The 9,592-nt window shown below is 38.3% G+C and overlaps 1 protein-coding gene across 1 annotated transcript in view; it reads left to right on the forward strand.

Annotated features, from left to right (window-relative positions):
- slc34a2a (solute carrier family 34 member 2a) overlaps positions 1 to 8,068 on the forward strand; it is an 11,904-nt gene extending 3,836 nt beyond the window's left edge. The window contains exons 5-11 of the mRNA XM_005747075.2: positions 2,199 to 2,391; positions 2,766 to 2,861; positions 2,950 to 3,070; positions 3,857 to 4,024; positions 4,113 to 4,229; positions 4,571 to 4,695; positions 6,213 to 8,068. Coding sequence (XP_005747132.1) covers positions 2,199 to 2,391; positions 2,766 to 2,861; positions 2,950 to 3,070; positions 3,857 to 4,024; positions 4,113 to 4,229; positions 4,571 to 4,695; positions 6,213 to 6,776 — 1,384 coding nt within the window. The 3' untranslated portion in view covers positions 6,777 to 8,068. The remainder of the gene's footprint in view (positions 1 to 2,198; positions 2,392 to 2,765; positions 2,862 to 2,949; positions 3,071 to 3,856; positions 4,025 to 4,112; positions 4,230 to 4,570; positions 4,696 to 6,212) is intronic.
- Positions 8,069 to 9,592: the final 1,524 nt, after the last annotated feature.

The raw sequence follows: 9,592 nt of genomic DNA on the forward strand, positions 1-9,592 counted from the left end.
GTTTGGAGGATAGGTAGAGCTGGGTGTCATCTGCGTAGCAGTGAAACTGGATGTTATGCTTCCTAAAAATATTACCTAGGGGTAGGAGATAGATGATAAAAAAGTAAAGGACCCAGGACAGAGCCTTGGGGTACACCGGAATTAACTGGAGTAGATACTGAACTGTAATTGAACAAACTGTGAGCGGCCAGAGAGATAAGAAGTAAACCAGGTGAGTACTGTACCATTGATGCCAATAGATGCTAATCTGTGAAGGAGGATGCGGTGGGACAAAAGCTGCTGTAAGGTCAAGGAGAATGAGAATGGATATACAGTAAGTCCAGAATCAGCTACAAGCAAAAGATCATTGGTGATTTTTACTAGGGCTGTTTCTGTACTGTGACATGAACGGAAGCCGGACTGAAACTGTTCATACAAGTTATTTCCAATGAGATGACGATGAACCTGTGCAGCCACTATCTTTTCAAGAATTTTTGCTAGGAAAGGGAGATTTGAACTTGGCCTGCAATTTTTTAGATTGGAGGGATCTGAACCATTCTTTTTCAGTATTGGAGTTATTATTGCAGTTTTAAGAGAAGAAGGAACAGAACCAGATATAAGAGAGGAGTGTGCGATATTAGCAATCAGTGGGGCAAGAGACGGGAATGAGAGTTTAACAAGATTTGTTGGCAGTGGATCAAGTTTACATGATGATGACTTTAAGTTAGTAATTATGGAAGATAGCTGAGTTATTGTGGGAAGTTCAAAATTGGATAGAGAGGATGACAGCTGAGAAGGACAAAAAATGCAGATAGAACAATTGACCATTTCACAGGACGAGGGCAATTGCTGATGAATAGTCTCAATCTTGGTGTAAAAAAAGTCCATAAATTTGTTGCAAAAAGAGTGTGTATGTATGGCAAAGGTATCTGGGGTTTAACAATATTATGCAATGTAGAAAACAAAGTGCGAGTGTTTCCTTCAGCGGATTCAATAACAGAGGTGTAGTAAGCAGATTTAGCATGATGAATAGCTTCTTTATAGTGTTGTATATGACTGAGATACATGTCTTTGTGAATAGTAAATCCTGTTTTCCTGGATAGACGTTCCAGGCAGCGTCCAGTAGCTTTAAGTTGGCGAAGTTCAGATGAGTATCAGAAAGAAACAGTTCGAGTTTTTTGGGGAGCCAAGGTATCTAAGAGGTTGATAAGTTCATTGTTATAGTGTTATAGTCTATGGAAGCTGAGGCATCAATGGTAGGTAAGTTGTTAATGCCATGGGAAAGAGCTGATAGATCAATGCTCCTAATATTTCTAAAAGTAATTGAGCGGTTTTGTTTATTTTTTACGGAGCCCCGCAGGGGACATGGGAGAAAAAAAAAATTAAGACGGACTTTTGCGAGATCTCGCAAAACTATCTCGGGATCTCGCAAAAGTTTTGCGAGATCTCGCAAAAGTTTTAGCCGCATTCTTCCCGTTAGCTTGAAGCTAAGACCCACTACAGGAGGAACACCGCTTTCCCGGCACATCGTGCCTCGACCTCCCCGTCGGCTTCGAGCCGGCGTCCGGTGTTTTGCGGGATCTCGCAAAACTTTTGCGAGATCCCGAGTTTGTTTTGCGAAATCTCGCAAAACTTTTGCAAGATGTGATGATCTGTCCTAAAAAGATGAACATAGATAAATTAAAAGTGTGATGAACTTACTGTGAAGTTAAACATGTTTCCGCCAGAATTACTTTATTGTATTTTTATGGATACTGTTATCTGCATTCAATTTTAGATAACTAATCCTGTGAATTTTATTTCATTTTATGATGTTTTGTTCTTTTCTTGACTTGTTTACTTAGCTGTAAATGAATATTAATCGGTCTTTTATATTACTGTCTTATTATCTGTATTATTATCTTACCTCTGAAGCTCTTTGAACTCCAATAACCTGCTACTATGTAACTGACAAACAGCCTTCTTTTCAACCTGAGATTCTTAGGCCTCCGGGAAATAAAATAAATACAAAATTAACCATGTAATATTTAATAAAAAAAAGAAAAAATCAACAAACAAAATAGTTAATTAATTTTTATTTTATGAATCTCAGGTTCAGAGAAAAGATAAATGGTACACATTTCCTAGAATTCTTTACCTGGAAAGCAGTGATATCACGCTTTCATCAAAAAGATCAAAGGTCATTGTTGTCTTGCTTTTGTGTTTCATTATGCACTTAGAGCTTTCGCAGGGGCCACAGTGCACGACTTCTTTAACTGGCTCTCAGTGTTGGTGCTGCTGCCTCTGGAGGTAGCCAGTGGTTACTTGTTTGTGGTCACCAAGCTCATCACTGATTCATTCGAAATCCAGAGTGGAGAGGCCCCAGATCTGTTAAATGTGATCACTGACCCCCTCACTGAATCAATCATAGAGGTAAGACGTCATTATTATCTTATTTTTCCAAATAACAAACAAACATGCAGCTGCCTTATTCATTTTTTGGTCATCAATCTGGTGAAAAAACATGCTTGACAGGCCTGGATGATACAGTAAGAGTGGCCATGCATAACATCTATATATAACAGCAGAATTTCACCTCTATCTAAAATGACATTGAGAACACAAAGTATTAAGCAGCACGATTCATTTCCTGAAAGATGAATGCTGACATGAATGTCTGTAGTCTATTGCTTTTTTTCACACTCTTAACATTATCAGACAGATAAGATGCTCATATATAAGACTGTTATCTCTCATGGTTTATAGTTCACAGTTTATTTCCTCCTCCCTTTTTCCTTCTGACTCAGCTGGATGCATCTGTGATTAGTGGGATTGCCACCGACGATCCAGAAGCTAAAAACAAGAGCCTCATAAAGAGATGGTGCCAAACCTTCACCAACACAGTAAGACCAAAGCATGTCAAATATATCCAAATATACTCCAAAGAACTAAGAATTAAATGCTGAATATATGTTTTCCACCCTGTTTCAGACCTTAATGAATGTCACAGTTCCTGGTCCAGAGAACTGTACCTCTCCTTCTCTGTGCTGGGTTGATGGCAATTATACCTTCACGCTAAAGAACGTTTCTCAGACATACAATATAAAGAAATGTAAGACCACTATTTACTTTAATTTAATTATGTAAATAAAGGAATAATGTTTCCATCACAATATGATAGACAGTCTCCTTGTAGAGACATTTGGATTGAACTGTGTACTTTTCATTGTCCTTGTGGGACAGTAGTCTGCCCAGATTAAGCATCTCATATACATATATATACATTAGATATACATCAGATGTCATCATAATAATAGTGCAATTTACTAATAGCACTGTGAGTCTATCAGTAAATTGCATACAAAAGTTACTACAACATTATATGAACAAAAGTAGTGGGACACCTACACATTATACCTACAGGAGCTGCTTCAGCTTGGAGACTCATGCCATGAAGCTTCCAGCACACAGTTTTTGTGCTGATGTTAATGCCAGAGGTAATGAGCTGTTCAGTTATTGCATCAGTAGAGCACCGGTGACTTTTATGCACCACGCTCCTCAGCACTCAGTTTATCAGGTCTACCTCTTTAAGGCTGAGTTGCTGTGTTTCCTGAATGCTTCCACTTTGCAACAAAACTACTTCGACTTGATCGTGGGAAAAAAAATGTTACAAACTGACTTGTTGCATTGCATTGCAGTACCTTACTCAAATTCAGTGGGCCCATTCTTTTACAAATGTTTATAATGGTAGACCTATAAACATTTTTACACTCCTGTGGCAATGAGGCTGAATGAAACACTTGAATTCAAAGACATGTTAAGACATGTAGGCCGGTAGTTTTGTCCACATTGTGTATTTCTTTCTTGTAATTATGTGCGTGTTTCTGTGTGTTGCCAGGTACACACCTCTTTGTGGATGTGAATCTGTCTGATATGGCGGTGGGTCTGATTCTGCTGGCTCTCTCTCTGCTCGTGCTCTGCTCCTGCCTGATCCTCATAGTCAAGCTGCTCAACTCTATGCTGAAGGGACAGGTGGCTGTTGTCATCAAGAAAGTCCTCAACACCAGTGAGCATCACTGCACTCTATAAATTCTGTAAAAAAAAACTGGATGTGATGTGTAGAATAATACATGAATGTTCTTGTATCTGCACAGATTTCCCATTTCCCTTCGGTTGGGTCACGGGCTACATCGCCATTTTAGTCGGTGCTGGAATGACCTTCATCGTGCAGAGCAGCTCAGTGTTCACTTCTGCCATTACGCCACTAGTTGGTGAGGTTAATTATGCATTCATCCATTACTTCTATCACCTCCATGTATTTATCATTAAAAACAGCATTGATGCATGATTGAGAATATTTGTTTCCTTCTGAATATTTTTTTCTAAAGATTTCTATATCTTGTTTGTCTTCTTTATGTGACTTTTTAGGCAGTAAAGGACAGAATCTGTCTGAAAGGAGTGAAATTATTGTTCTTTTCTTGATATTTTTGTTTATCCATAATGACCAGGACCTAAATCTAATAACTGTAATACCATGGTGAAGCAGATAGTGATGGTCGTCAGACACATGGGGAAAATATGTATTCCAACCATGTCGTTTTTAATTCAATAGGCATTGGTGTCATCAGTATAGAGAGAGCGTACCCACTGTGTCTTGGTTCAAATATCGGCACAACCACCACAGCCATTCTGGCAGCCATGGCTAGTCCCGGAGAAACTCTGGCTGACGCTCTACAGGTCAGTCATTCCCACAAAAACACTCTCCCCTCCTGGTTAACATTAAATGTATCAGTAATTGTATTTAGAACCACTACAAGCCTTTCTAAGGTTTTATACTGTACTAAAAAATCTTTTTCTTAATTTATAATAATTTAAATATCATTGCAGGTACATCTTCTCATGAGAAATTATGTCATATTTGCTATTTAACATATTTCCTATGGTTACCTACATATTAAGGTCTGCAAAAGTCCAAATGACTAATTTTACCCTAATAATAATATTTTATCCGACTAATTTAATTTTTATTCAACTGTGACATTTAGCTGAACTTTAAATTTGTGGTTTGAGGGAGAAATTGGGTGCCTACATGAAAATTTGGGACAAATCGTTGTGGAAACAGCTGTTGGAAATATAAACTTACTGGACACTTCATTAGGTACACCTTATCAACTACTTGTTAATACTATCCAGAAAAGGCCGTTCTTTAAATTTGAACAAAATGAAAACTAAAAGACTTTCAAATCACATGAGCCAGTATTTTATTCACAACTCCAAGCATAGATAAGATAACAAATGTTAAAACTGAGAAATCTTATAATTGATTAACAAAATGAGCTCATTTCAATTATGGGTGATTTCAGTAATCTCGACTTGTTGGTGCCAGATGAGCTGGTCTGAATATTTGAGAAACTACTGGGATTTTCCCAACAACTACATAAAAAATAGGTCAGAGGAGAATAGCCATACTGCTTCAAGCTGATAGGTACAATTTAAATAACCACCAATTAACGACTCTCAATGCACACCACATCGAACCTTGAAGCAGATTGGCTACAGCAGCAGAGGACCACACCAGATGCCCCTCCTGTCCGCTAAGAACAGGAAACTGAGATTACAGTTCACACAGGTTCTGCGACATTCAGATGGTTGGGACAGAATTAGCTGTAAACAACATACATGGCTCCATTGTGCTTTGCATCAAAGAGTAAGGCTGGTCGTAGTGTTGAAATGGGGTGGGAGATATTTGGCACATTTTGACCCCCTAGTACCAACTGAGCATCTTCTGCTGGCTGCATCCAGCAGGATAACACACCATGTCATAAAGCTCAAACTATGTCAAACTGGTTTCTTGAACGTGACAATGAGTTCACTGTACTCATCCCAGCCTCCGCAGTTACCCGATATCAATCAAATAGAGCACCTTTAGGATGTGGCAGAATGAGAAATTCATATCATGGATGTGGAGCTGACCTATCTGCAGAGGTTGTACGATGCTTTTGTCAATATAGACCAAAATCTCTGAATCTTGTTGAATCCATGTCAGGAAGAATTGAAGTCCAAGCAAGGTGTACCTAATAAAGTGACCAGTATCTTTGTGGCTCTGACATCTCGTGCCAAATCATTTATTTTCAATAAAAAAGAAACTTATCAGGAAATTATCAACCTGTAAAAGATTACATTTTTTACTCTGAATTTGTAGCAAGCTACCTCTTTGCACTTACACTGATGCTTGTTGTTTGTTAACAATTCAGATTGCCCTTGTGCACTTCCTGTTCAACATCTCTGGCATCATTCTGTGGTATCCCATTCCATTTACCCGCGTCCCTATCCGGTTGGCTAAAGGTCTGGGCAACATCACGGGCAAGTACCGCTGGTTTGCTGTAGTCTACATCATCTGCTGCTTCTTCGTTTTACCGCTTCTCATTTTCGCCCTGTCGCTGGCTGGCTGGAAGGTACTGGTGGGCGTGGGTGTTCCTCTACTCATCATGTTGATCATAATCATTGTGATCAACATACTACAAAAGCGGAAACCTGGGTGGCTGCCTGCAGTCCTGCGATCCTGGGACTTCCTCCCACTATGGGCACACTCCCTGGCTCCCTGCGACAAAGCAGTTGGGGTTTTAATCGCAAAATGCTGTTGCTGCTGCAAATGCTGCCAAGCTGCATCCGACGACCAAGAAGACAGAGCAGAACAATTGGAAAATAACAAGACAACACACACAGCAGTATATGACAATCATGCAATGAGTGTAGAGAATGAAGCGGAAGATGGGATGAAAATAGAGTTAAATATCCTGAAAATGACCACGCTTTGAGATTTGATATTTTAAGTGCAGTTGTGGTCAGAAGTTTACATGCACTCGTCATGGCCATGAACGTAACTGTGATGTTGGAGTTCTAATGATTTCTTTAACTGTTGTTTTTCCAGGGGGGAATTAAGCCAACTTACAGGACTTTAAAAAGCAAGAACTGGGTGCAAGTTTGAATGTATTTTGAATTTTCTCTAATCCACACAGGATCGAAATTATACATAAACTCATTTAGGTTGTGCTGATAGTTGTACAATGTTATTAAAACACCTTTTTTCAATTCTTCAATTCAAACAATTCTCTGTAAGTACAAGTTATTTGTCACCACTTTGCCAACTTCTCGAAGAAGACCCCAACTCTCACCCCTTAGATGACAGGGAATTGTTCAGGAACATGTTGAGAAACCACAAAGGCTCAAGCCTGCCATGAACTGGAAACTGCTGGAAAACCAGCAGTAGGAACTGAACAATTGAAGCATGTTTTACATTGCCATGGACTGAGACGGCGCTGACCAAGACAGAAGTCCTTGCTCCAAAATCAACACCTTAAACAACTGATGTACAATTTTCAGCTGCCCACGTGGACAAGCCAAATGCCAAATTTTATGGTCAGGTGACACAAAGATTGAGCTGTTTGATCACAATGACAAGAGGTATGTTTGGATGGTTAAAGGTGAGGCTTTCAAACCTAAGAACACAAATTTATGGATTATGCTTAAAAGCCAGGTTTTTGCCAGGAGACCAGCCAATTTAAACCAAACTCTGCCAAGACTGATGGATGCCAAAAGTATCTGGTCGGACTGCAACTTGATAAGGGACATTTAATCAAATATGTCATTTTGACGCTTTGTGGATGAGAGAAATTCCAAAATAAATTCAAACATGTGCACCCTATTGATATTTTTTTACTGTCATTAAAGATGTATGCTGTCATTCCACCATGGAAAAAGCAGTTCCAAGAAATCATTAAAAATCCAAAAATCTCCACGATGTATTTAAAGTTCCTACCACAACTGTATGTGTGTGACTGTGTGTGATGCAAAGAAACATACTAATGGACATATTGTAGTGTAACATAGGAAATGACTGCGTAGACAAATGCACTAAAACGTTACATCGTTAACTGAAGTGACCTTGAAATACGAGTGGAAATCTATAATTATATTAATGTCAGCAAATCCTATGAAAGGATCAAAACCAACCACTTTAGTTTCTCAGAGTCACCATATCGCGGCCCCAAACCTAACCCTAACACTAAGGCTAGCCAATCAGAATGTGTGTACGTGTGTTTTTTTCACAGAATATGTAATATTTGTTTTGGGTCTTTTTTTATTTTTTTCTCCTGAAAGATCCTCCTTTACTTTTTCCACAGCATACTATTAGAGTGGGGTTAGGGTTATTAACTATGATGACTTAGATCTCGGAGTACTAATACTTCATAATTTAGCAAGTTTATGATTTTAACATCAAATCCGTTTGGCCTTGCTGAAGACATAAATGCAGCAAACATCAGTGCAATTCTATTAACCTTATAAAGGACATCATCATTTCTTAAAGCAGCTTGGTACTTTAATTGTTTTTACCTTCATTATTTAAATGAAGGGACATTTTTATTTGACTATTTTTCTGCTGTAAATCAGGGAACAAGACAGGGAACTGTGACAGTGCCAGTCAAATACTTTCACCCAGACATGTTGATTTTCGCTGTTTGAAATTTTGCTATAAAAATGCTTATTTTATTTATGAGTCCTGCTGAGTTGGTGAATTTAAATTTTTATAGTTCCCTGATTCATGATTAAAAACTTGAAAAACCCAAAGGCTTCAACTAAATTTTGTGTTGTGTCATTGTGTCAGTATGCCATCATGATTTTCTGCCTGCTCATTGTTTGCTGATGAACATTTAGCTCATGTGTATAGCCTCAGAACTGGTAGCATCGCTATAAAGTGGTGCATGATGTGACAATTTTTAGCTACACAGACAAAGCTAGACTCAATCATGTTGACTTTGGTCTTTTAAATCAATTTGTGTGTGGATATAAAAATGCAGAATATCACCAGTCTTATCCTTTTGACATTTGAGTAACTGTATTGTCATGAACTAACATAACATAACATTTAACGTGCTAACTGTGGAGTCTGAGATGTAGTGCTTGTTTTTTTGTTTTTTGTTGTTGTTGTTGTTTGTTTGTTTTTTTGCAGTTTCATTGACACACCAACCTGTCATATTTACCTAGTTTCATCATTTTCCCATTTTTGTATTTTTATACAGAGACAAAAAAAATCACTGTGTATAAAAGACACATTCAGATCTTTAAAACATCGTTTTAAGGTGTAGAATAACTTTGTAATTGAAGAGGTAATTGTATTCAAGGAATATATAGTCTGGAATTAGATGAATGCACATCTAACAATTTGTTTTTGTTTGTTTAATTGTGAGTTGTCCCTCCCAAAAAAAACTGTGTTAAAAAGGAAAAAGAATAAAATAATGCTAGATTCATCAATTGGTATGGTTTCCTGACCCGTTTATATGCTGATCATTTCTATATAGCCCTGTTATCTGTGTTATTTGTTTCTGAGCTAACCAAAGTATAAGGAGGGTGTTCAAAGTGTTAAGAGAGATAAAGACAGAGCCCTGCAGTGGTAAGAGTCACATCAGCAGGGGTCCAGAATACAAGGTCATCACGTGGTTCATGTAGGCTTTAGCTAGTTCCAGGAAGTGCATAATAAGTGAATACAGAGAGACAGAGCACTGTTTCTCCAGAACTAGCAGTCAATAAATGCATCTATCTATCTACACACACACACACACACACACACACACAC

The sequence above is a fragment of the Pundamilia nyererei genome, unplaced genomic scaffold (assembly GCF_000239375.1).
Source record: "Pundamilia nyererei isolate P.nyererei 1_Seehausen unplaced genomic scaffold, PunNye1.0 scaffold00187, whole genome shotgun sequence".
In the NCBI taxonomy this organism is placed as follows: domain Eukaryota; kingdom Metazoa; phylum Chordata; class Actinopteri; order Cichliformes; family Cichlidae; genus Pundamilia; species Pundamilia nyererei.